The sequence below is a fragment of the Trichechus manatus genome, unplaced genomic scaffold (genome assembly GCF_000243295.1).
Source record: "Trichechus manatus latirostris isolate Lorelei unplaced genomic scaffold, TriManLat1.0 scaffold00028, whole genome shotgun sequence".
NCBI lineage: Eukaryota > Metazoa > Chordata > Mammalia > Sirenia > Trichechidae > Trichechus > Trichechus manatus.
In genome coordinates this window covers 6053157-6080043 of record NW_004443964.1, presented here as the reverse complement: position 1 = coordinate 6080043, position 26887 = coordinate 6053157, and the positions used below count along the sequence as shown (strand labels likewise).

Below are 26887 nucleotides of genomic sequence, written 5' to 3'. Positions count from 1 at the left end.
CTCACATCTCCCAGCTCACCGTCCGGGGACAACCTGGCTGTGGCAGCCCTACTCACATCTCCCAGCTCACCGTCCAGGGACAACCTGGGTGTGGGAACCCCGCTCACACTTCCCAGCTCACCGTGCAGGGACAACCTGGGTGTGGGAACCCTGCTCACACCTCCCAGCTCACCGTCCAGGGACGGTCTGGGTGTGGGAACCCTGCTCACACCTCCCAGCTCACCGTCTGGGGACAACCCGGGTGTGGGAACCCCGCTCACACCTCCCAGCTCACCGTCCAAGGACGGCCTGGTTGTGGGAACCCCGCACACACCTGCCGGCTCACCGTCCAGGGACGGCCTGGTTGTGGGAACCCTGCTCACACCTCCCAGCTCACCGTCCACCGAGTCCAGCTGCCTGCCCCGATCTCAGCAAGCACTCATGGGTTCCCTTCACACTCACAGCCCTGGCCCCTCCAGGCTGCTCACTGTTCCCAGGACAGGGGCTCCTGCCTCGCTCAGGCTGTGTTCCTGCACTTCCTCTCCGGAATCCACTCGCACCCGATGTTCCGGCCTCCCCCAGGAGCACCCTCCCTAAACCTCCTAGTACGCAGAGCGTTTTCCACCATGCTCATGACACATCGGCCAAGGGACTTAGCTTCCCTAAGATGCCACTGCGGGGCTCAGGACCAGCTGCGGGAACGAAGCCTGATCCTCTAGTCCCTCTGTGGGTGTCGGGGCGGAACAGCACCTCTACTGTGGGCAGCTACTCTCCTGGGAGCCCAGTGGACTCACTCTGGGAGACCGAGCCCCAGGCTGCACGAGGCACTGGACGACTTCACGTCCTGTGTCCTGGGGCCACCTGGTGGTTCTCTGGGGGACTGCAGCTGCCGCACAGGCTGGGAGAGCAGGCCCAGAGCTGACCTCACCTCCAGGTGGCGAGCGCTAATACCTCGTCCTCCTTGGGAGGGGCCCCATCCTCAGTGTTGCCGATGCGGATAACGATGTCTGTCGTGCGGAACCGGAAGTCCGGGTGGTCGGCAATGTCATACACGCTCACGTCCTCCTCTTCTCCAATCAGCTGTGGCAGAGGATGGGTGGCCATCAGCCAGGGCTCTGGCCCTCCCAGCCCGCCCTGCGGTGGGGGAGCCGCACACGCACCTCCACGTCATCCCCGCTCGGCCGTAGCTTGAACCACTTCACCATGCAGGTGCGGCCAGTGTGGTCCCCAGACTGCACCACGCCATACACGGCAGGGTCCGGGCAGCTCTGGACTGGGGGCAGAAGGCACACAGCTGGCTGGGGAGCCCTAGGGGTGCCCACCCGCCCGCCAGCCCGCCCACCACCCCTCAAACCAACAGGGCAGAGAAGCCAGCGAAGCCCTGCCACCAGTCCACCAGAGGGAGCCACCTGCCCTCATTCTATCTCGGACCCTCTCCCACCTCCCCAGCCCGGCCCTCTGTGGGGGGGCTGGCGCTACCTCGCTTGTCCACCACGAAGTCCCCTGGGCAGAACTCGTTGTTGTCCAGGTGGTGCACGGGGAACAGGTCGTTGGAGCGGATGTTGCACTCCACGGAGCCGTCCTGCCACATCACGTCTGCTGAGGTCATGGTGGTCACCACCTCCACAGCCACCCTGCAGGGTGGGCCGGCGGTGAGGCCACGTCCCCGAGGAAGGGGAGACTGCCTTTCTGCCCCCACCCCACCCCGGGGACTTGGTGAGAGGAGGGGAGAAGGGCCGTGGGACCACAGTCGTGATGCTCAGACAGCTCACCCGGGCTTCTCACGTGTGGCCCGGTGGGGGCTGACTCCACCGCCCCACCGCCACGGCCTCCCAGGCCTCCTTCCTCCTCCTGGGGCCTGCCCAGGCACCTCAGCGTGGTCTGGATGGGCACCCTGAGTGATCACGCGGTGGTAGGGGAAAGGGGTGAGCCCCGCCCGGCCTAAGGCTGGATGGCTGACCAGGGCAAAGCACCCCGGTCCCTACCTGTCCCCTGGCCTGAAGTCCCGGGTGATCTTGTTCTTCTTCCTCTTGTGTTTCCGCTTGAGGTTCTTGATGGACAGGGGGATGCTCTTCTTGCGGCTCGTGCCGCTCCCGCTCTGCGAGGAGGTGGTGGAGCTGGCAGAGGACGTCACGGAGCTGCTGTCGTCCGTGTCGTCAGCAGCCTCGTCGTCTGCGTCCTGCTCGGCCGAGTGCAGCCGGTCGTCTCTGCCCTCCTTCAGCAGGAAGGGGGGCAGCTGCTCGCCAGCCTCAGGAGGCTCCTCGGGCCCCTCATCCTGCGCCTCCACCGGGCTGGCCGAGCCATCAGGCGTCTCATCGGGGCTGGCAGAGCCCAGCTCGCTCCTGGCCTTGGCGTCCCCCTTCTTGTCCAGGTCCTCTGTGGAGTGGTCCCGGGGACACGGGGTGTCCGGGGAGCACGACATGATCCGCACGACCTGCTTCTTCAAGAGGCGCTTCACCTGCGAGGGTGGAGTAGGGAGAGCGCTGTGTGGGGGTGTGGGGCTGCCACAGGCCCCACCCTGGGCGGGACCGGCCGGCCTGACCCCAGGTGTCTCGGTCTGGGCGGGCAGCGGCTAGTCACCCTCAGTGCCCAGCCAGGGTCATGAGAGCTGCCCACCAGGAGGCGGCGGCCGTCCTTGCTGTGGGAACAGGCGGAAGGCCAGTTCCTCAAACGCCCACCAACTCCAAGCCCTGAGGACATACCTTCTTGGCCACAGAGCCCTCCCCCTGGGCGCAGTTTTTTTCTGGACATTCACAGGCAATCCTGGCCGGCTCTACCTTGGCTGGGAAGACATACAGACAGCGCTCCCCCAGCTGCCGCTGAGCATGGTCAAAGCATCCGAGACGCTTCACCCTGAGGGGAGAAGCGGGGCATGGCCAGGCTGCACTTCTGCCCAGGGCGGGCCCCTGGCGGCGGGCCCCCGGCGGAGTGGGCTGCGTGCTGGAGCTCACCTGCCTAGATTCTCCTGGGTGATGACAGAGGGCGGGGGGCTGACGCTGTCCGTGCCCCCTGGACAGAAACTCTTGGTAATCCACGTGACCTTGAGCTCCACGACCTGCACCTGGGAAGGCAGGGGGCAGGGCCACGGTCAGGGCAGGTTCCCATGGCCCTGCTCTAGCCAGCTGGGCAGGGGGACTCATGGCCCAGGCCCACCTGACTGCCAGGGCAGAAGGCGGCTCTTCAGAGGCGGTACCAAGTACCCACACACCTAGAGGAGGCCCTGACTAACCAGAGCCAAGCCCCCCACACAGAAGCACGCTCTCCTTCTCCTTATCCCTGGGGCCACTGCTGCCTCCTCACCACCCGGCGGGGTCCAGAGGAACGGCCACCCTCCAGCCCGACCTTGCTCTGTGGGCCAGGCGGGGGGTGCCTGCCTGTCAGCGGCCCCATGACCGGAGCCCGGGCTCCCCTCTCAGGCGAGAGGGGCGCAGCAGAAGAGGGTCCCAGGGCGTGGAGGAGACCAAGGACAGCACCCTGGCCCCGGGCCCCACCTCTTCCACCACCACACGGAACTTGCTCTTGGTGCTGAGCACCGGCTTGACCCCCGACAGCCACTGGACGCTGGAGAAGATCCTGGCTGGGCCGATGAGCACCTGGCCCGGGTAGAAGCCGTAGGAATCGTCAAAGAAGAGGCCCTGCAGGATGCGGGGTGGGAGGGGAGTCCCTGAGAGTGCTGCCTCCTCAGGTGACAGCCGCACTTCGTGGGCCCCACATTCCCTAAGACACCCCACAGGCCCTGATGTGCTCACAAACCACCCAGGGGCCTGGTACACGCAGATTCTGAGACTACATTCCTGATGAGATGTCCCTGCTGGCGACACGGGACCCCACTTGGAGGAGTAAAGCACGAGAGAGTGGGGTCCCCACGCTGGCTTGGTCACGCACCCCTCAGAGCGTGTTTGTTTACTTAGAAACTGTGCACACACTACCGCGCTGACGGTGTGCTGTTTGTGTGCCGCACACTCTAAGACAGAAAGCGAGGTCTACAAAGACCGAGAGAAAAGGTGACCTGAAGGGCAGATGCGATTACTAACGCCCTCTGTCTACACCCAAACGCTCAGCCAGCCTGGCGCACACCCGCCTCGTTTCCAGCACTCAGCCTGGCACAGTGACAAGCTGGGGGCTGAGAGGTTCTCCCTCCTCTGCAGTCCAGAGTCTGGGGACAGGTGTGACGCCTTTCTGGCAGGACCAACTCACCGAGTCGCTGACGTGGGGGCAGACGTCGTAGAGCTTGGCACCATCTTCCGTGTTCATGGAGCACCTGCAACAGTGAACAGTTTGGTGTCCAGCAGGGCACAGTGACTGAAGTCCCAGGCGGGGCGACAGCCAGGACATGGCTGCTGATCAGCAACCAAACAGCAGTTACCCAGAGGGGCCGATCTCACTGTATCCTGAGGTGGCCCAATTCATCTTGTGCCAGCAGATCAGCCTCATCCCTGGTACAAGAAACTCTCCTACACTCAACAAGACCCTGGGCCCTGGCCGAGCACTTACCACCACTGTAGTGTCTAAAATAAAGGACCAGCCCCGAGCACATATGCTAAATGATAATGCTTCTCTCCCCGAGTCCAGAGAGCAAAGACCAGAGACGGAGACAGAGAACGAGGCCATGGCAGCTGAGCAGGGTCAGGCCTGGGACACGAGGCCCTGGTGCCCGCAGCATCTGCCCTTGCCCTTGATAAACCCGTCATCACAGCCCCCCTCCCTCCTTCTGCTGGGCCACCCTGCCCCAGCTGGCGGCTCCTGTGGTGAGGTGCTACCTGGCGCCATTGGACAGCTTCAGGATGATCTGATTCTTCAAGTCATAGACCTTCCCCAGCCAGCAGTCGTAGGCAATGTAGTCCCCATACATGAAGGGCTGTAGGCCAAGGGGACAGGGGCAGTGAGGGATGGCAGACAGTGCTGACGTCCAGGGCAGGAACGCCTCGTGGGCCCACTTAGGCAGGGGAGGAAGGACGCAGAGTGATTACTGCCTGGACGGGTCCCCTCCCCCAAGAGCCCTCAGCTGGATCTCACTTCCCTTCCCTGGTGCGGGAGAGCCACCCAGAGGCAATGGGTGTGATGGCGTCCAAGGATACTGGGCAGGAGGGGCCTGTGGAGGGGCGGCAGAGCAGATGCCGCGCAGTGGGCTGACTGGGTACTTGCACAAACGAGTCTCAAGTGATCTGAGTAGTAAAGAAATACACTGAGGACAACGCGGGAGAACTGCTGGAGAAGGGACCCACGGACACGGAGAGGGGAGGACAGAATAAACCCGAGATGATGAGCGGGCACAGGCGGCAGCAGGAGGAACTCACGTATGTATGTATGTATACATGGACCAGGCAGCCATGTGTTGACATGTGTGCGTGTGTATGTACTGGTGCAGACATACACAGGAGTCCTGGCGGCACAGAGGTTAAGCGCTATGGCTGCTAATCAAAACGCTGGCAGTTCCAATCCACCAGCCGCTCCTTGGAAACCTTACGGGGCAGTTCTACTCTGTCCTATGGGGTCACTATGAGTCAGAATTGACTCGACGGCTACAGGTTTGGTTTTGGTGTCTGGATAAAACAGGCAGCTGTGAGTCCCACACTGATATAAAAAAGTAACTAAGTAAGTAAATGAGCAGAAGGTAACGCTCATCCCTGCAGCCGAATGTCAACTATAAACATGAGGAGGATGAGCAGCCATATATCTCCGTTTGGCAACCGCCACAGTGATGGCTGGTCCAGGCGGGAGTTGCTGACGGAGGTGGAGCTGGTGGAGCTGGTGGACTCAGTTTGGACAAGGATGGGATCATGACACAAGTTTAGAATAAACCCATCGTCGACTCACAGGGACCCTACAGGACAAGGAGAGCTGCCCCACAGAGTTTCCTAGGCCACGCTCTTTATGGAGGCAGACAGTCACATCTTTCTCCCACGGAGCATTTGGTGGGTTCAAACTGCTAACCTTTTGGTCAGCAGCTGAGCACTTAACCACTGTGGCGCCTAATCTTGGATGAAATCAGTTAGAAAGGGGTAAATGGAGACACCATGGTGGAGAAAAACGGCAGACACTGACATGACCTGGGAACAAAGCGGACGCCCTAGCGGCGGGACCCTGCATGCTGTGGCCCCAGATGTGAGGCTGGGAAGCACTCAGACATCTCTGTGGTCCTCCTGCCAAGAGGGCACGCTATGGCCTGAGGCAGCTCACAAGGTGGCACCAGAGGGACAGGCTGAGGGATGTCCTGCTGAACGTGATGCTGCCCAGGGCACGTCGACAGGGAAGAACTGTGGAACGGCCCCAGACGGGAGGGACTGAACACAATGCCTGCAGAGTGTGCCCCAGAGTGGGGTCGCCTGAATGGGGTCTGTGGACCAGTCAGGGGCGTAGCAGTGCTGGTTTCTGGACTGCGCGGAGTGCCCCCATTTTGGGAAATACACCCTGGAGTATTTCAGGGTTGCGGGGCAGCATGTCTGCAGCTTGCTCTCAAATGTTTCAGGGAAAAAAGAAGATGGGGGGAGGGAGATGGGGGAGGGAGGAAGGGAAGGTGACAAACAAATGGAATGAAATGTTATAACAGTTGGGGAACCCAGATGAGGGGGATACAGGAATTCTCTGCACTGAAGTTACAACTTTTCTCTAAGTCTGAGATTGTTTAAAAATAGCTTATTACAAAGAAACCTGTTAAAAAGGAAGAATGTTAGAGGAGCAAGGAAAGCAGGTAAAGGAGCCACATCTGCGATTTAGGTGGGTGAGGCTGGAGGAGGGGGAAGTATGCTCCTCAGGTTACCTGGCCCCTCGGGTCTACACGGCTCTCCTCGGGTCTACACGGCCCCCCTCGGGTCTACACACCCTGCCTCGGGCCTACACGGCCCTCTCAGGCCTACACGGCCCTCTCAGGTCTACACGGCCCTCTCGTGAGCAGCAGCAGCACCAGCCAACGGGAGCGAGTAGGCCGCTGTCCCACAAGCAGACTATGCCAGCAAGAGGCACAGGGCGCAGCAATGACAGGACCGGGACAGACGGGGCGAGCGTCAGAGGGGCGTGGCTCACCCAGATGTGCTGCAGGTCCTTGCTGTTGACAGGGTAGATGATGCAGTTGGTGCCAATGAGCTTGACTGCGCAGTCGATGTTCACATCGATCACCGTCCCACACTGACTGTCCTGGGGCGAGAGGGAGCCAGCATCAGGCGCAGGCCACGCAACAGCCCCAGCCACCACCCGAGCGCCTGGGGAGCCCGCCGCGGGCAGTGCCCAGGCCGGCACCCTGAGTGCGGAGAACAAGGGGGCTGCCAGAACTCACGGTGGAGCGCATGTGCCGGACCACGTCCCGGGGCACCACAGAGCGGTCCTCCAGCTTCAGCTGTGAGAGGAAGCAAGGATGAGAGGCCAGCCCCAGCAGCCACCACACTTTCTTCCCCCAATGTCTACTCAAGTGTCACGTTCGCCCCTCCCACCAGCACCAGGCCAGACAGACACTGTCAGCCCCGTGTCCCCAGCCACCCTCCCTACAAAGGCAAGCACAATGCTTGCTGGGAGCACCTCCGATCACACTCAAAGCGTGGATAAGCACAGGTCCCAGAGGCCTCGCTCTAGCGAAGGGCCCACAGAGAGCAAAACACCATGCCAGGGGTCAAGCCTCCACCTTCTGCAGGTGCCCCCTCCAAGCCGGGGTCAGGGCAGAGGAGACTGGGGCAGGGAGGGGTGCAGCGCTGGGCTGTGAGGGTCACCCTGGAGCCCTGCTATCCCTGACCCACGCGTGCTAATCTGGGCCATCCTTCCTGGCCAGCTGCGCCTGCTCCTTATCTCTCGCGCTCCAGGGCCCAGCGAGCTGCTGAGTAATTCCCAGGACCTTGCACTTCTGGAGCCTGGCCAGGTACACAAGCACCTGACCCATCTCTCACAAACACCCTTCAGCAGCGGCTTCCAAGAGGAGGGCCCAGGCCTGGTGAGAGCCCTGCCTGCCTCTTCCGGGCCCTGTGGGCCTCCAGCTGCCCTGGACAGAGCTGGCTTCTGCAAGCCAGGGGGCCTTGGCATCTCTGTCGCTGCTTCCCCAAACCTGGGTCGCTCCTCTGGTTCCTCACTGACATCATGGTGCTGTGCGTCTCCAGCACTGCGTGCCTCCTCTGGATGCCAACGTCACAACCCCTGGTGTGGAAGAGCTGCTCCCCAAACAGGACACAAACGGATCCCCCTCCCGAGAGGTCTCCGCACTATCCACCCCTGGGGCATGGAGAGCGCCCTTGTGGAGGGCGGAAACAGAGACAGAGGAAGACACCAGCTCACGGTCCCCAGAACTTCGGCAATCACTGAAACAAGCTCTGCTGTTAGCAGGATGTGACTCTTCCGAGAAGGTGAAGAGGAAGCAGCAGACTGCGCCATCCCACCGGCCGGCATGTTCCTACAAGGACAGGCTCACGCTCAGAGAACGGGCCCACAGGCATGGGTTCTAGAGTCAGATGCTGGACGTACCAGCTGGGAAACCTCAGGCTCATGTCTGCAGGCCTGTCTCCACAGGTACAAAACGGGACAGCAGTGCTGTCTCGGAGTGGTTGGAGGACTGAATACAACCACGAACGCAGAGATGCCAGCACAGTGCCTGGCGTGCAGTGAGCGCTCAGCAAACACTGGCTGGGACTACCGCTGCCCGACCCCACTGCGCCCCAGATCGTGGATGCTGAAGACCCTCTGGAGGTCCAGGCTCTTCTCACCTCTGGTCAGAGACCCCCGGAGGCTGCGCGGGGCCCGGAGAGCTCTGCTACGGTCGTGCTGGACGAGGGTGCCACCTTCCTATTGCAAAGAACTTTCTATCCTGTGACCCTCCCTTCTGGTCTGGACGTGGTATTTTCCCTGCTGCCCCACATACCCCAGCCCCCTGCTCCTGGTTTAGACTTCAAAAAGCCACAACTGCAGGTTTTTCCAAGTTGCCATAGGAACCAGAAGTTGCAGTACTAGGATATCCAATGAGAGGCTGTGCTGTGTGTGACGGGAGGGGATGCCCTCCTTGGTACTGGATGGTGGCGGGGGGCACTGGCTCCTCCCCTTCCTCTGAGCACAGGGGAAACTGAGGCTCCAGCTCTGGAGCAGAGGGGGAGCAGCTGGGGAGACGCCGGCACCATGCAAGGCAGAGGCGGCTCCTCCCTCCGACCTCTGCGGAGGCTGCTGGTGGGCAGGCGCCTCCTCCGTGCTCCCAGGTCAGGCTGTCCTCTCCGTGCCACAGCTGTCCGACTGCCCTTGGTGCGTGACAGCCTGCAGGCGTTGGCTCCACCTGAAGCTCTGCGTCTTTGGGGTGGGGTCTCCAATCTTTCCAGACAGAATTCCCCTCCATTTTTCCACAGCCTGGACGGTGCTGGGAGCAGAGCTGGAGTGAGTGCAGAGGAGCGGCTGGGTGCTGGCTACATTCCCGTCCCTTGGCAACTCCACAAAATGAGAAAAGTATGCTGTGTCCGGAAGGGCTCCACTGTCTTTCACAACTTGGTCGCAGAACTCCCTGAGGTCTACCCACACCAGACACCACCTTCCCATGAGCCCTTCCGCCCGTCAGTGCCTGGCAGCGCCCTCAGCCTGGAAGGAGAACACTGTGCTCCCAGGAACCTCTGCCTCGCAATAAGGTCTAACCGAGTACTTACCACGAGTCAGGCCGCTTTCTAAGCACTCTGTGTGCTTAACTCATGAAACCCTCTACAACCCTAAAACGCAGGTATTATTACCACCCCCATCGTACAGTCAAGTCAACAGACAGAAACTAAGGAACTAGTTCAAGGTCACAAAGCTAGTAAGCGGAGGAGCTGGGACTTGAACTCAGGCTGCGTAGCTTGAGTGCATTCTTTCAACCACATAAAAAGCTTATTCCTCCCCGGAACTGCAGAGATAATAGTTCTGGAAGGTCCATACATTCTAAAACACAGCGATTCTTTTCCTAGCTTTGTAATTATAAATGCTCCGTTCACGCGTGGGGCATGTGGAAGGCAGCGTGGGCCCCTGATGGCGATCCTCTGCGCAGGAAAGGCCACGTGACACTGAGGGGGCAGCCAGGGCCAACAGTCTGCCCCCACTTCCCACTACACTTATAAAGGATCAAGTACCCAAATCACACTATGAAGAACGGGAATGAGAATCCCAGAACACTTAACTGTGCTCCTGAGGAATCTGTACATGCATCGAGAAGCAGTTGTTCGAACAGAACAAGGGGATACTGTATGGTTTAAAGTAAGCAAAGGTGTGCGTCAGGGTTGTATCCTTTCACCATACTTATTCAATCTGTATGCTGAGCAAATAATCCGAGAAGCTGGACTATATGAAGAACGGGGCATCAGGATTGGAGGAAGACTCATTAATAACCTGCATTATGCAGATGACACAACCTTGCTTGCTGAAAGTGAAGCGGACTTGAAGCACTTACTGATGAAGATCAAAGACTACAGCCTTCAGTATGGATTACACCTCAACATAAAGAAAACAAAAATCCTCACAACTAGGCCAATAAGCAACATCATGATAAACGGAGAAAAGACTGACGTTGTCAAGGATTTCATTTTACTTGGATCCACAATCAACACCCCTGGAAGCAGCAGTCAGGAAGTCAAAAGATGCACTGCACTGGGCAAATCTGCTGCAAAAGACCTCTTTAAAGCGTTAAAAAGCGAAGATGCCACCTTGAGGACTAAGGTGTGCCTGACCCAAGCCACGGCATTTTCAATCACCTCATATGCATGTAAAAAGCTGGACAATGAATAAGGAAGATAGAAGAATTGATGCCTTTGAACTGTTCTGTTGGCGAAGAATATCGAATATATGATGGACGGCCAAAAGAACGAACAAATCTATCTCGGAAGAAGTACAGCCAGCACGCTCTTTAGAAGCAAGGATAGCGAGACAATGTCTCACATACTTTGAACATGTTATTAGGAGGGATCAGTCCCTGGAGAAGGACATCATGCTTGGTGAAGTACAGGGTTGTCTAAAAAGAGGAAGACCCTAAATGAGATGGACCGACACAGTGGCTGCAACAATGGGCTGGAGCATAGCAACGACCGTGAGGGCGGCACAGGACTGGGCAGGGTTTCCTTCTGTTGCGCACAGGGTCGCTCCGAGTCGGAACCGACTAGACGGCACGTAACACCAACACAAATCACAAAGGAGCCCTGGCTGCACAGCGGGTATGCACTTGGCTGCTAACCAAAAAAAGGTCGGTGGTTCAAACCCACCAGCTGCTCCGCGGAAATCTGCTCCCATAAAGATTACAGCCTTGGAGACCCTACGGGGCAGTTCTACCCTGTTCTACAGGGTGGCTATGATTCGGAATCGACTCGACGGTAACGGGTCACTCAAATCATGGCACCAGACTGCCCGGGAAGGGCTGTCAACACTAGAGGGCGCTGTGCCTGCTCTCAGAAAACATAGATTCTAGCTCAAAACGAAGCCATGAAACAAAACCCCCACCCCCACTGCCAACAGGCACCTGCTCATGCAGCCTGAATATACTGGGGTTTTAAAAAAAATGGCCCCTGGGACCATGGTCTCAGGGAACATCTAGCTCAATTGGCATGACACTACATATAAAGATAATGCTCTACATTCTACCTTGGTGAGTAGTGTCTGGGGTCTTAAAAGCCTGTGAGCGGCCATCTAAGATACTCCACTGGTCTCATCTCTTCGGGAGCAAGTGAGAATGAAGAGAACAGGATACAACGAAAAGATTAGTCCAAAGGACTAATTGTCCACAGCTACCAAGACCTTCACCGGACTGAGTCCAGTACAGCTAGATGGTGCCCGGCTACCACCGCTGACTGCTCTGACCAGGATCACAACAGAGGGTTCTGGACAGAGCTGGAGAAGGATGTAGAGCATAATTCTAACTCACAGAAAAAAAAAAGACCAGATTTTCTGGCCTAAAGGACACTGGAGAAACCCTGAGAGTATGGCCCCCAGACACCCTTTTAGCTCAGTGGTAAAGTTACCTTCAAGGTTCACTGATCAGCCTGAGAGTGGACAGCCCAGTAAAACCATGAGAGTAACGAGGTACAGGAGTCCAGTGACAAGGCCCAGAAGGCAGAAGGGGAGTAGGAAGCTGATGATAGGGAACACAAAGTAGAGTAAGGATATTGTTGATGTGTTGTGAGATTGTTAACCATTGTCATAGGGCAACATTTGTAGTAACTGTTAAATGGGAGACTATTTTGTCCTGTAAGCCTTCATCTTAAGTGAGAATAACAGCACAATTAGAAGAGTGTAGTCAATGTCACTTAAATGTGTATGTAAAAAAAAATTTTTTGAAATGGCGTATCTTTGGCTATGTGTATTTTCACAAAAGAAAAAAAAAAGTTGAGAATTTAGAGCGTTAAAATGTTGTGGGGTTGTTAACCAATGTCATAAAACAGCATGTGTGTTACTGTTACATGAGAAACTATCTGTTCTGTAAGCCTTCCCCTGAAGTTCAATAAAATATTAAAAAAAAAAATGGCCCCTGGGGTGGATGCGAGATGGGGGACAGACAGATTTCATGGTCACCACGGGCTCTAAAATTCTGAACCGCCCCCCACCCCCCCGGGGTTGTGAACTAACAATTCTAGAGGGAGAGGTGTAGCTGCCAGAGGTTTCAGAACAGAAGAAGGATGAGGAAGATAACGTACCAAAATGCTAAACGCACCAAAATGCTAACCGTTGTCTGAGTGTGGAGAGGTTATGGGCGGTTTTTAAATTTTGCTCGCGTGTCTGCTAAACCGAGTGTGCCTTTCTTTGACACTTCTCTGCAGGGCTGTGGCCCTGCCTAGTGGGACCCAGAGCCGGCATCCTCCGTTCCACGGCCTCCTTTGGGAAGAGAGGTCACCATACCACGGACCTGCCAGCCGTGGGAGGGAGCAGGTGAGCCGGGCTGTCTGGAGGCGCCCACCTGACCACGCGCCTGGTGCTGAGGCGGCAAGGCCCTGCCCTCAGGACGTTCACACTCAAGTGCGGTGGGGAGACAGGCCGACACAGACACCCAGGTCAGGTGCGCTGCACACCACGGAGAATGCACGCAGTATAGGGGAGGAGGGGGGTAAAGGGTGACTGGAATGGGGGGGCTTGAGTAGTTATTTTCCACGGTGGGGCAGGAAGGGCCAGTCCAGGTGACCCTGACCGAAGAGGCCTGAGTGAAATAAGGGGGTGAGTGTTGTAAGCAGCCAGCCGTGGAGGCCCCGGGTGGGAGCCTGCCTGGCGTGTCCTACCAGCGAGGGGGCCAGAGGGGCGGTGGCAAAGCAAGCTCTTGGGAGAGCGGTGGGGATGCGGCCAGGCCACTCGGGCCTGAGAGAACCACACTGGGGACTTGGGATTCTATTCTGAGTGAGACAGACGCCCCTCGGGGCCCAAACAGAGGCGCACATGACAGCAAGGTTAAAGGAGCACCTGGCTGTGGAGAGACAGGCAGGGAGACCAGTCAGCCCAGCGCTTCTCAACTGGGGGCAAATTCTTCCCCCACGGGGCATCCGCAACGTCTGTAGAGAGTTTTGGTTGCCACAATTAGCGGGGGTGCTTCTGTTTAGGGGTGCTGCCAAACATCCTGCAATGCGTAGGCCAGCCCCACAACACAGAACAACCTGGCCCAAAGTGTCAGTGGTGCTGAGGTTTGAGGCACCGGAGCTGGGCTGCTTCAAGGACAAAGGTGCTGAGACCAGAGCATGGGTGGAGAAGGTGGGAGAGGGCCACCCCCTGGATATATCTGGAAGGAAGAGTGAATGAGGTGCTCCAAGTTGGAAACATAAAATGGCAGGGGAAGGAGGGGCGGGGGTGGGAGGCAACTGCAGGTCCTGCCCCATCTGAGCTTGGGGAGCCTGAGCCCAGGAGCAAGGAGCTCCCTGGGGCCCACACAGCTCCCGCTGCTCCCTGTGCGCCTGGGCACACACGCTTCTCCAGACGGTGACCTCGAGGCCTACAGCCAACAACCTACTCTTCCAGACCTCCTGGTCCAGAGCAGCCCTGCTCCTGACTGACCTGGCGGAACCCAAGTCCACCACAGAAAACATTCCTAGAATAGAAACAAACTTGAGACTGTCGGCTGATCAACGGGTGGGAAATGCAAGGGAGCCAATACAAGAGTCTCCTTCCAAGTGGTTCTGGGTCGGCCTGCTCACTGGAGGTCACTTGCCTGAGGTGAAGAAGGCGGGTTGCCACCTGGTCACTGGACCCGGCCTCCAGAAAACTAGAAGGGCTCCTAGTGCGAGAAGGGAAGCTGCAGGAAACCCAACAAAAGGCCGCGGAGGGGCCCTATGATGGCTGGGCATTGACGGTACGGGCTGGACGCCACCGACCACACCACGGTCACCTCCTGTCACCTACCAGGGAAGGCCAAACAGAGAGGGGGATACGGGTGTTCTCCTCTGCCCCCCAGAAAGGAAACCATCCCAGTCTCTTCTAGGGGCCATTGATGTTATCAGTGCGACATCTTCAGCTTACAACTAGGAGCAGCTTCACACACAAAAGGCCAGCACTGTGCCCAGCACCCAGTGGTGGGCCCACACTGGGCCAAGTGAGTGGAAAATTGCAGACAGCCTGCAGTGGCCCCTGGTTTGGATTTGGGTTCAAAGAGCGAGGCCTTACCTTCGCTGTATCAAGCCAGGCCCCAGGAGTGTGGAAGCCTTGCGGCCCTCAGCGAGGAAAATAGGCTGAGGGAAAAGAAAAACAAGCCGTCTCCACTGCTCTGTGTGGCAAGGGGGCTGGAGGAGGCCCAGAAGACACACACAGGGATGAAGCTGTCTGTTTAGGCCAGGACTCCAAGCAGATTCCTGAAAGGAACATAAGGCCAGAGCAGCACTGGTTCTAAAGGCCAGCTGCTCCTCAAAGGGGTGAAAACAATCTGAGAAGCAAACCGCCCCCCGCCCCCCACAGCTGAGTCCTAGACATACTGACAAAGGGTGAACACAGGGCGTGGTCAGAAGTAAGGGGCAGGTTCCAACTGTGTGGGGACTTCATGGCCTCTTGCCCAGCCCCTCCCACCCTCACTGAGGTCCCAGGCACGGAAGGGACCCCTGCAGTCCTGGCGCAGTCTGTGGGCTTGAAGAGCCCAGGTGCCCTGCCGATGGCCCGCTCCATAACGGGCAGTGGTCTAAGCCAGCAGCACTACCCTGTTCATTATGGTATGGGGGGGGGGAGGGGCGTGCGTGTGAGCACACACACAGACGCTTCTCTGACGAGAAACCCAACCTGGCTTTGGGAGGTGGGAACAAAGAAACTTCACTGGAACCTAGGAATGAGGTCAATTAGCTGAGCGCCTATGCGTTTCTAATTCCTAGACAAAAACACAAGCGTAAAGCAAGGAACGTGCACTGTCAGTAAGGAATGTACAGGGAGCTGGCACAGGCGTGGGCGACGGGGGTAGGGCAGGCCCAGCGATGGTTGCCTTTCTCTACCTTGCCCCCCTCTGATGTTAAGATGACTTGGCAGCCGAGAAGCTTCCAGACTGCAAAGTTTATCCTAGTGCAGACTTCTTAAATAGCTTTGGAAAATCCAGAATGGAATGCTTCCTAGAGCAGCACTTTTTCAAACTGTGGGTTCTGACCCATACATGGGTTATGAAATCAATTTAGTGGGTCAGGGTCAACAGTGAAAAAGAAAAGATCTGAGCACTTCAGAGGTAGTAAGGATAAATACTGTTAGGGAAAACATTTCCAGATGTATATACATGCAGTTCCCGGATTATGAACGAGTTCTATTTCTAAGTCTGTCTTTAGGTCAAATTTGTACTCAAGTCGGAACCGTTAGGTATGGTTCATATTTAACGTCAGTTAGTCAAATGTCTGTCTTAGTATACAGTATACAGGGTACCTTTCAATGCATAAAGAACATTAAAGAAACACTTTCAGATACACTAAAACATCTTTAATGTAACAACAGAGTAATAATAATAATGTTTTGATGTGCACTGAAGTAGCACCCATTTGTTATTATGAAACACTCTATGTACCTCAAAGTTTTAATATAATAGGCTTTACAGGTGTTGGTTTGTGTCATGGATTGAATTGTGTCCCCCCAAAATATCTGTCAGCTTGGCTAGGTCATGATTCCCAGCATTGTATCATTGTCTACCATTTTATCATCTGATGTCATTTGCCTGTGTGTTGTAAATTCTACCACTATGATGTAAAAAGAGGGATTAGTGGCAGTTATACTGATGAGGTCTACAAGATTAGATAGTGTCTTAAGGCAATCTCTTTTGACATATAAAAGAGAGAAGTGAGCAGAGACACACGGGGACCTCATACCACCAACAAAAGAGTACTGGGAGCAAAGCGCGTACTTTGGACCTGAGGCCCCTGCACAGAGAAGCTCCCAGACCAAGGGAAGATTGACGACACAGACCTTCCTCCAGAGCCAACAGAGTAAGTGTTCCCTTGGAGCTGATGCCCTGAATTTGGACTTGTAGCCTACCAGACTGTGAGAGAATAAATTTCTCTTTGTTAAAAGCCATCCGCTTGTGGTATTTCTGTTATAGCAGCACTAGATGACTAACTACAGGTAGTACCTGAGTCGGGTATTTGTGACCCAGGGACTGCCTGTATAATGCATCTGTGCCCTGGGTCACAATGTAAAATGTGTACTTTACTGTGGATCCCTGTTAAGAAGCTTGGAGCCCTGCCTTGTCTGGGTGTCTGCCCCGTCCCTGTGACCAGGCTCTGTTGCTTCTCTCTGGCCGGGGTTCCAGCCAGTTATATCAGGAGAGAGATAGCTCTTCTCTGAAGCTTGTTTGGAGCCCAAACACAAGCAAACCAACACCTCGGTATCTCTATAGTCACACAAAGACACTTTTGTGTGTGTGTGTGTGTGTGTGTGTGTGTGTGTGTGTGTGTGTTGGGGAGACTTTTAGGTTCCTGGGCAGTGCAAATGGTTAACACACTAGGCTGTTAACAGAAAGACTGGGGGATCAAGTTCACCCAGAGGCACCTTGGAAGAAAGGCCTGGCAATCTACTTCCAAAAAAATCCACCACTGAAAACCCTACGGAGCACAGTTCTGCTCGACACACAGAAGTCACCAGGAGTCAGAGTCAACTTTGTGCCATCAGGCTGTTTTTGTTGTTTTGTTTGGGGGGGTAACTTTTATCTCTTTCTGACATGACTTAAAATGTCACGAGTCGACCGTACAGTAAAACTGAGTGATGGCAAGTGGCACGGCTACTGGGCTGGAGCTGGGCTCCTGGGCTGTGACTGGTCAGTGGCTCTAGCTCACACCCATGTAAGGACTTTCTCAGACCGCTGACCATCACGTGGCTGAGCCCCGACAAGCAGCATACCTGCAAGCTGGGCTTCACATGCTGGCGGGGAGGGAGGGAGACAGCTGGAGATGCCTTGTCAGCATGAGCGAAAAGACAAAACACTGGGGCCCCAAACTAGAAAATTCTGTGAGTCATCTGCGACAGAAACCCCTAGGCGCTCAGCTAAAACCAAAGACGGAGGTCAACCAATTCAGTAATTCGGGGTGTTTTCTATAGGTTCCAGGCGAGACAAGTATATAAATATACACTAAGGAATGCGCCCTGGCTTTAAAGAACTTACATCTAGATGGTGGAAGCAAAATAAAAATACCTGAAAACATGCATACACAAGCAAACACAAGGCTAAGCAGCCCTAGTGGCGGCAAGGGTGAAGCACTCAGCTGCTAACCAAAAGGTTGGTGGTTTGAACCCACTAGCAGCTCCTCAGGAGAAAAGACCTGGCAATCCGCTTCCGTAAAGATTACAGCCTAGCAAATCCTACGGGGCAGATCTACTCTGTAGCATGGGGTCGCTATGAGTCGGAATCCACTGGACAGCACCCAACGACAACAAGCACAACACTCAGCTGGGTAGGGGCTGTCTCAGTCATCTAGTGCTGCTGTAACAGAAATACCACAAGTGGATGGCTTTAACAAAGAGAAGTTTATTTTCTCACAGTCTAGGAGGCTACAAGTCCAAATTCAGGGTGTCAGCTCCAGGGGAAGGCTTTCTCTCTGTGTTGGCTCTGGGGGAAGGTCCTTGTCATCAACCTTTCCCTGGTCTAAGAGCTTCTTAGTGCTGGGATCCTGGGTCCAAAGGACGCGCTATTCTCCTGGTTCTTGTTTCTTGCTGGTAGGAGGTCCCTATGTCTCTCTGCTTGCTTGTCTCCTTTATATCTCAAAAGAGATTGACTTAAAACCCAACCTAATCTTGTAGATTGACTCCTGCCTCATTAACATAACTGCCTCTAATCTGCCTCATTAACCTCACAGAAATAGAATTTACAACACATAGGAAAATCACATCAGATGACAAAATGGTGGACAATCACACAATACTGGAAATCATGGCTTAGCCAAGGTGACAGATACTTTTGGGGGACAGGGCATTAATGACCATCATTCCCATTTTCCGACGGCTGAGGGAGGCGGAAGGCAGGAAAAGCCAGCCTGCACAGGGTCTTGCTCACCAGAGATGCAAGCAGGGGGCAGCACTGGCACGCATCCCATCCTGGGCCTCATACTCTCACTCCCCCGAGGGCCGTCTTGTCCCCAGGGGACCCTCTACCTGATCTCCCTATAAGCCCAGAGCTGACTGAGATCAGCACTAGGCAATGCAACACGCCCACATCACTGCCCGGAATCGCAGCTGCAGCTCGTCCACTTGCTGGAATGGTCTGGAGGTGCAGCCTGCCCAAGAGGACAGAGAAGGGACAGAGGCCAACTGCCTGCTAAGTGAAGGGAAGGACCGGGAGCCGCATGGCAGGAGGCCAGCTGGAGCCTGGGCGGCAGAGCCTCTGCAGAGCCTGCGTGCTTGGTCTGCAGCACGGCATTCCACCGCTATGCCCTGTCGGCTGGGCCCTGGGCTTGTCAACCTGGCTTAAAGGGGACAAGGATAGTCTGGGACTCCTGGGCTTAAAGGGGGGGACAAACGGCCTCCCTCCTCAAGAAGTGGCTTCCTGTTCTGTTCATGTCTGGTCAGAGGGGCTGTCTTAGTCATCTACTGCTGCTATAACAGAAATACCACGAGTGGATGGCTTTAACAAAGAGAAGTTTACTCTCTCACAGTCCAGTAGGCTACAAGTCCAAATTCAGGGCATCAGCTCCAGGGGAATGCTTTCTCTATCGGCTCTGGAGGAAGGTCTGTGTCATCAACCTTCCCTTGGTCTGGGAGCTTGTTTGCACAGGAACCTCAGGTCCAAAGGACTCGCTCTGCTCCCAGCACTGCTTTCTTGGTGGTATGAGGTTCCCCATTCTCTGCTTGCTTCCCTTTCCTTTTATCTTTTGTAAGGTAAAAGGTGGTGCAGGCCACACCCTAGGGAAACTCCCTTTACACTGGATCAGGGATGTGACCTGGGTAACGGTAGTGTTACAATCCCACCCTAATCCTCTTTAACATAAAATTACAATCACAAAATGGAGGCCAACCACACAATTCTGGGAATTATGGCCCAGTCAAATCGATACAAACATTTTTGGGGGCGGTTCATAATTCAAACCATGACAGGGGCTATCCCACCCAGTCAGTGGGGCCCGGAGGGGCCATTTTCCACAGGACCAGGAGGGCATCCCCCAGAGTAAGCAGGGAGGAGGCCAGCTGTCCAGGCAACAGAGAGGGCTCAGCACCTTAACACTGCTCTCCAAACCCGGTCCACCGCTGTCAGATGCCTTTACGGGGGAGGGTCCAGGCGGCGACCATGGGGCTGCCCCTCGCTGGGCCTGTGCCACGCTGGGCCTTGTGCTGAGGAGGGCTGGGTGTGCATCTCTTTCAACCCTCACCCCCAGGAGGGAGGCACCGTTTCCCGGCTCTCACTCCACAGAGGAGGCCGGCAGCCCAGACAGGCGGTGACCTGCCAAGGTCAGCTGGTGCCAGGCGCCAGGGCCTGTTCTGCTAACTCGTCTTTCCTCTCCCCTCTCCCGCAGGGCCTTTCCACCCCTGCCCGGGGCAATAAAGGCCTGCTGACCAGCAGTGCTGACCCTTCCAGGGGACCCTGGAGCGGCGCCCCCTGGGAACTTCTTGGAAACGCAGAGTCTCAGCCCCTCCCCACCTGCAGGTCAGCAACTTTTCCAGGATATCCGTACGCACATTAAACATGACCTCACAGAACAGTGCTTCCCAACAGATGGGCACTGGAATGGGGGGGTGGGCTTTTATGTGTCCCAGACTCACAACCCGCCACCTCTGTCACAGCCTCCAGGATGATATTTTGAAAAAGTTCCCAAAGTGATTCAGATGCACACCCCAAACCCTGGTCGTCTGGCTTGTGTTTGAAAGGCAGAAGAGAGGAGGAGGGAGAATCGCTACAGGGGACTTTACCTCCCTGAGCTGCTTCAGGGGACACTGCAGTTTGGGGGAAAACACCAGTGCTGGGATGTGCTGCCCAGCAGGATGGGCACCTGGAGGGGCTGCATCTGAGTCCTCCAAGGGGGACCCCACGTGCAGAAACACCCCCCCCCCCAAACCCGAACCAGCCTCCCGCGTGTTTATCAAGCACCTGCAGTTACTATTTCAAGGCAGATGAAACAGACACCTGTCCGGATGCTGGGCACGGGCACCACTGGGCACCAGCTGGCCTGGTGGGCGATTCCACAGACCTGGGAGCTCCTGGTGGCTGATGTTGCCTCTTGGCTGGATCATGAAGTCCTAAGAATGCTCTCCTAAGGCCCACAAGCGGCTCCTCCTATTAGGATGCGAGCCAGGGCTGAAACACTTAAAAACTAAAAAGCAGACCACTGAGACCAGGGGAAAGACCAAGTGCAAGTCCAAGTCTAAGGGAGAGCCGCAGCCACCACTCGGAGGCAGCCTGCGCCACTCAGGCCTGTGCAGGCAGCAGGCTGGACACAAGAACCAGGTCTCTGCAGAGGCTGCCACAGGGCTGCCGGGGAACTGCGTACCCGTGGTGGCTCACCACCTGCTGGGCTCTTGGCTCACCTGGGACAGGTTCCTGGACTGGACAAACTCCAACGCCTCTGCCAGCCACGAATCCAGAGCTCGTCTTCCACATTGCCTGTGGGGTCTCTGATTTCTACCTGCTCAACACCTCTCTGCTCTACCCATGTGTCAGCTCAGTTCCAGGCGTCCACCCCACAGACCCCCAAGCAGGCTGGCTGAAAGAAGAGATGTTCCTGATCTGCGTGGGCCGAGAAAGTGCCCCGCGGTGGGCACTGGGGAGAGACCAGTGGAGGCTCAGGCAGCTTCTCTTGAAGGAGCTCCCAGCTCAGCTGGAAAAGCTACAGGCACATGAAGCAGCCTGTACAGAGAACGGAACACCATGCGAAACTAAACATACACGGGGGTGTCTGGATTTAGATGCATTACTAAAAAGTCTTACATAAAAAGAACTTTACAAACTGAAGGGATTTTGGTTATACTAGGAGAGCTACTTAAAGAACCCAAACCCGCTGCTATTGAGTCGATTCCAACTCATAGCAATCCTACAGGAAGGACAGCGTAGAACTGCCCCATAGGGTTTCCAAGGAGTGGCTGGTAGATTCGAACTGCCGACCTTCTGGTTAGCAGCCAAGCTCTTAACCACTGCGCCACCAGGGCTCCTACTTAAAGAAAACCTACAGAAACTCTTACAGTATGCAAACGACCACCACTTACATATATGGTCAAACTTTTCTGCCCTTTTTAGACGCTCCTGCAGCAGGTGAGGGGACGCACGCTAAAGGGTGAGTCAGCGCTGGAAGGGGGGCACTGAGCTGGGTCTGCAGAGGCTGCCACTGACCTGCTGGGCAGGGAGGGGACAGAGAAGTGCTGCACACCAAGTGCCAGCTCAGGCCCAGCACAGGGGGAGGAGGGAAGAGGCCTGGGTGTCACAGAACCCGGTGGGCTTCCCAGACTACCCTGAATCCTCAGCACCAGCTCAGGAGGAAGGTCTTCATCCCCAGCAGGGAGCCCTGGGGTGAGCCCTCACACCCAGTCCCCCCAAGTAGAAACCAGACCTCAGCATGCAAGACCCAGGGCCCTGGCTTTCTCAGATCCGCAGTGGTGAAGAGCTCAGCTGCTAACCAAAAAGTTGGCAGTTCAAAGCCACCAGCCGCTCCTTGGAAACCCTATGGGGCAGTTCTACTCTGTCCTATAGGGTCACTATGAGTCGGAGTCGACTTGCCTGCACACAATGACAGCAACAACATTTCTACATAACTGAGCAGGAGCCGTCCTTCCTCCCCAGGAGGCCACTGAGAATTTTACCTACTCTGCAGCAGTGGTCTCTGAACCGGTACCCCTCCTCTGAGCTCATTTACCTGCTCCCACAACTGCTCCAGGTCTGCAGGGAGGTAACTTAACCCCAACCACACGGTACACAAGGCAACTGACATAAGTGTTAACCCCTCACGTTTTAACAGGAGGAAAACAGAGCAATGCTTAATAACAAAACAACTCCGGAAGTGCCAGGATATGGCCACGTTGAGTCTTCCTCTGCTAAATCCCCGTTGCTGGAGAGAGCCCGCTGGGGGGTCCTCTTGGTCTGACTCTTTTGGGAAGGACTTTGCAGCCTGCACTCATTCTATTACAAAACCTGAAGGAAGACACATCTCTGGAGACTAAAATCAGACACGTCATCAGGAAAAACCAATCGCCAGAGAAGGACACCATAGCTGGTAAAGTGGAGGGCCAGTGAAAATGAGCGAGAGCCTCAATGAGATGGACTGAGCCAACAGCCATCAGGATGGACGAGCTCACCAACGAGCGTGAAGATGGCGCGCGACCAGGCAACGTTTCCTTCTGTTACAGACGGGGTCGCCGTGAGTCAGGGTCGACTCAATGGCAACTTGCGACAACAGATGGAAATGTATCTGAGCTCTAGAATACCCCACTTCTGGACACCATGCCTTAAAATCAGCCACTGCAAGGGGAGGTTTTGGCAGGCCTCACACTCTACTGCTAGTCTTTGGCAGTAAGTGGCCCATACACCCAGAGAGAGGAGGAGGTCAGGACGTTTAAGTGAGCAGCGCTGAAAAGGCGGAGACGTCCGCAGTCCCTGGAGAAGGACCAGGGCTGAGGCCAGCTGTTTATCAGGGCCCCCGAGGAGCTCTTTAGAAATGCGGACTCCTGGTTTTCATCCCAGGACTACTGAATTAGTCTCTGGGTGAGACCAGGAATCTACATTAACGCACCCCGGCCAACTGTGCTAAGCAGCCCAGTAACAGTCCTACTTCAACAACCTTCCCTTTCGTCTAAGACAAAATATAATCCTGGCTACTAAGGGGCACATGTTAATCAAAAAAAGTTAAAAATTAAATCTGGGGATCAAAGCGTCAAAGCAAAGTGGCTTCAAATAATCAACAAAACGAACCGCAGTGGATCACACCTCTCCACATTCCCCAACAAGCCCTTTTGGTGGGTCAGCCCTTGGGACAGCCACACAGGCACCACGTCCTCAAGCCGATGTGGTCTCAACTCTGACTCAAACCCTGTCTTGGGTGGTCCACACCCCACGTCAGGCCGCCTCCAGCTGATGCCTAGAACAAAGCCCTGGGCACCAAGAAAGCTTCGATGTGGCCCCGCTGACCCAGAGCCAGCACCTGACCTGGTCCAGCTGCCACCCAGGCTGCAAAGACCAAGTCTGCCAGCACGCTTCCTCGGTAGCCTGGAGGACACGCTCTGCCACCTTACACACTGGGCAGGAAAGCGGCTTCCGGGCTTATCCTGTCGTCACGTGAACCCGACATGCAGAACTGGGTTCCTGGGCAGGAGCAAGCTGGTAAAATGGGGCTTACCCTGCATGTTCAGAACTCAACCTGAGATAGACCCACCCTGGGGGTGGACACGCCCACTCGTGTCGCTGGTCCAAACCCCCAACCCGGCGGTCAGGACCCCCTTCTTGGCCTCCTCACTGCCGGCCCACAGAAACACACCACCTCCCTCCTGGAGTGCAGTATCAGCTTCTGCCCAGAACGTCTGCGGAGCAGGCCGCTGTCCGCACCCCCAGGTGCTCAGGAATCGCTCCCTGATTGATAGCCACACTATGCAGAACGCACTCCACCTCCCAAGCCGACTGGGACGGAAAGGGATGCACTCAGCGCTGCTATTTTTAAACATGCAAACACGGGAGAACAAGGCAATAAGAGATAAAAGGCAGGGAGTGGGGCCGATGCATTCCCATGGGCCATGTTCTCACTGAGGTAGGGCTAGGCTGGGGTGCAGGGGTGGGATGTCTGATCTTCCTATGCAGGTCCTGGCTTCCAGCAGCGTTTAGTTTTTATATCTATGAAGTCAGACCTATCCCAGTGGACGGAGCAGATAGCACACAGCAAGCCGGGACACAGACACACAGCCGCACCAGGACTGCAAGCCGGGACACAGACACACAGTGAGCTGCACCAGGACTCAGACACACAGCCAGGTCACACCAGGACAGACACACGGTCGCACCAAGACACCGATACACAGCCGAGTCACGCCAGGACACAGACACAGCTGCACCAGGACTCAGACACACAACCAGGTCACACCAGGACAGACACACAGCAGGCCAGGAGACTCCAACCTGCAGGGACGGGCAGATCTCAGGACCTACCCAGGAGTGACACTGTCAAAACAATGCTGGTTCTTCCGTTGGCTACGATTCCAAAACTACATCTTTCCAAAACACAGGGAGATGGTGCGGCGCAGAACTGTGTCTCACAGGGAAGCAGGGGCCTCGCAAAGCACGGGAAGCCGAGGAGGAAGAGAGAAGACCCTGGGGTCTGAAGAAAACCAACCCGCATCCTGCATCATTCAGGTGCGGTCCTAACAGCCAGTCCCGAAACCAAGGACAGACTTCAAAACCTGCCCAACCCACACAGCCAGAGAACCCCACCAACAGGCTGACCCCAGCTGAGGGTCAGCACCGACGGCCTCGTCCCTCATCCTCCTGGACACCCCAACCACGACAGCGACACCTTCCCTCTTCTTCAGTGCCCCAAGTCACCAGAATGAGGTCAGCACAGGCGAGGTAAAACCCAAACCAAACCACGCCACAGCTTTCCACTGATCTGTACCTGAGGGTCGAGTTCCGAGAATCCAGGTAGAATTACAGTTTAAGAAACAGACCTTTAAATATTAATACTCAATCTCTACTCTTAACACTGCAAGCTCGACCTTATGTTTGCAAAGCCAAGAGAAGTCCTACTACCTTCTGGAGGCTCTGCTGCAGCTGAAAAATCTTAGGGGCCTCCTGTCTGCCCAGCCACTATGCACACAACACACACGCTGTTACTCTAAAGCACCTGTGTACAGGTGAGCAAAAATTTTAACTAAGTGCCGAATGCACAGTGTGGGGACTGGCACTGTGACAGAGGACCAGTGGAAAAGGACCTGGGGTAGGAAATCCAGCGTTAGGAAAACTTTCTTTTCTACTCCTGATCCTCACCTTTTGCCAGATGTGGCACAGATATGGGTGTGGGACTAAAATTCCATTCTCTGCAGAACGGTGCCAGCAACCATCTCTCCTGGTCCCAGGTCACCCTAAGAAAGGCCATAAGGGCCAGCGGTGGCACTGCTCTGGTCTCAGAGATCCATCTTAATCCAGAGCAGGGACTAATTTAGTTACTACGTTCCTCCAACCAATACTGCACTAACGTGGGCCGAAGTCCCCAAGTTAGAAGGTGCAACAGAAAGGGCAGCTTGAGGTATGACCCAGCTGATAGAAGGACAGGATGATCTAGTCCTTGAGGCCATTCCGTCTCCAGAGATGAGCGGTATGAGACACTTAAGAGTCATTTTATGAGTTATTAGACAAGCGAACCACTCGTACAGGACAGCCGCAGCCCACACTCACAGCCTGGGAGAAGCTGAGCCCAGCACACTGACTGGCTGTGCCACTAACCCTCTCTGGGGATAAAGCCCTAAGATGCCATGATTCTAAATGCCTGCCAAGGAGCACGTGCGAGATGTTCAAACACGTGGTTAGACACATGAGTGGTCAGAACAGGAACTGCAGGGCACAGGCCACCGAGACCTAAGAACTAAAACTCCTCCTGTTTGGGGAGAGTGATCAAATTAATGTCTGTGGAGAATCTAAATTACAGTTGCTCAGCATAAAGAAAACAAAAATCCTCACAACTGGACCAATAAGCAACACCATGATAAATGGAGAAAATACTGAAGTTGGCAAGGATTTTGCTTTACTTGGATCCACAATCAATGCCCATGGAAGCAGCAGTCAAGAAATCAAAGAATGTACTGCACTGGGTAAATCTGCTACAAAATACCTCTTTAAAACCTCAAAAAGCAAAGATGTCACTTTGAGGCCTAAGGTGCGCCTGACCCAACCCAGGGTATTTTATATTGCCTCATATGCATGTGAAAGCTGGACAATGAACAAGAAAGATCAAAGAATTGATGCACTTCAATCACGGTGTTGGTGAAGAACACTGACTGTACCATGGACTGCCAGAAGAGTGAACAAATCTGTCTCGAAGGAAGTAGAGCTAGTGTGCTCCTCAGAAGCGAGGACGGCAAGACTTCGTCTCATGTACTTGGGACATGTTATCAGGAGGGACCAGTCTTTGTACACCGTTCCTTCTTGTATCTCTCTTTTGTTCTGGTTTTAGCTTCCTTCTTCGTGAAGTACACTGAAGGTCTGTCAGGAATAAACTCCATTTTTTCTTTCTATGAAAATGTATTTTGTTCTCACTCTTGAATAACTTAAGCTGGTTACTGAAAATGAAGCCAGCAATTTCTTTTCCTTAGCACTTGGAAGATTTTATTCCACTGTGGTCTGGGCTCTACTATTGCTACTCAGAAATTTGCTGACTTGATTGGTGAACCTTTGGGGTAATCTGTTTTTTCCTCTCAAGTTGCTTTGAAGATGCTATTCTTTCCTCTCGAACTCCCATTAGATATATGTTGGACCCTCTCATTCTATCCTCCATATCCATAATTTCTTTTTCTTAAAAACCAACTCTTTATCTATGTTGAATTCTGGTTAACCTCTTCAGATCTATTTTCCAGTCCACAAACTCTCTCTTCAATTGTGTTCATTCTTCCATTTAACATTTCT

At 55.1% G+C, this 26887-nt stretch overlaps 1 protein-coding gene across 1 annotated transcript in view; it reads right to left on the bottom strand.

Moving 5' to 3' along the window:
• UBE2O (ubiquitin conjugating enzyme E2 O) overlaps positions 1–26887 on the bottom strand; it is a 63233-nt gene that overhangs the window by 9150 nt on the left and 27196 nt on the right. The window contains exons 2-12 of the mRNA XM_004374134.3: positions 7253–7312; positions 7003–7113; positions 4740–4837; positions 4177–4240; positions 3471–3614; positions 2931–3040; positions 2682–2832; positions 1965–2437; positions 1459–1613; positions 1140–1252; positions 931–1059 (exon numbers count right to left, since the gene is read on the bottom strand). Of these exons, the coding sequence (XP_004374191.1) occupies positions 931–1059; positions 1140–1252; positions 1459–1613; positions 1965–2437; positions 2682–2832; positions 2931–3040; positions 3471–3614; positions 4177–4240; positions 4740–4837; positions 7003–7113; positions 7253–7264 (1560 nt within the window). The 5' untranslated portion in view covers positions 7265–7312. The remainder of the gene's footprint in view (positions 1–930; positions 1060–1139; positions 1253–1458; positions 1614–1964; positions 2438–2681; positions 2833–2930; positions 3041–3470; positions 3615–4176; positions 4241–4739; positions 4838–7002; positions 7114–7252; positions 7313–26887) is intronic.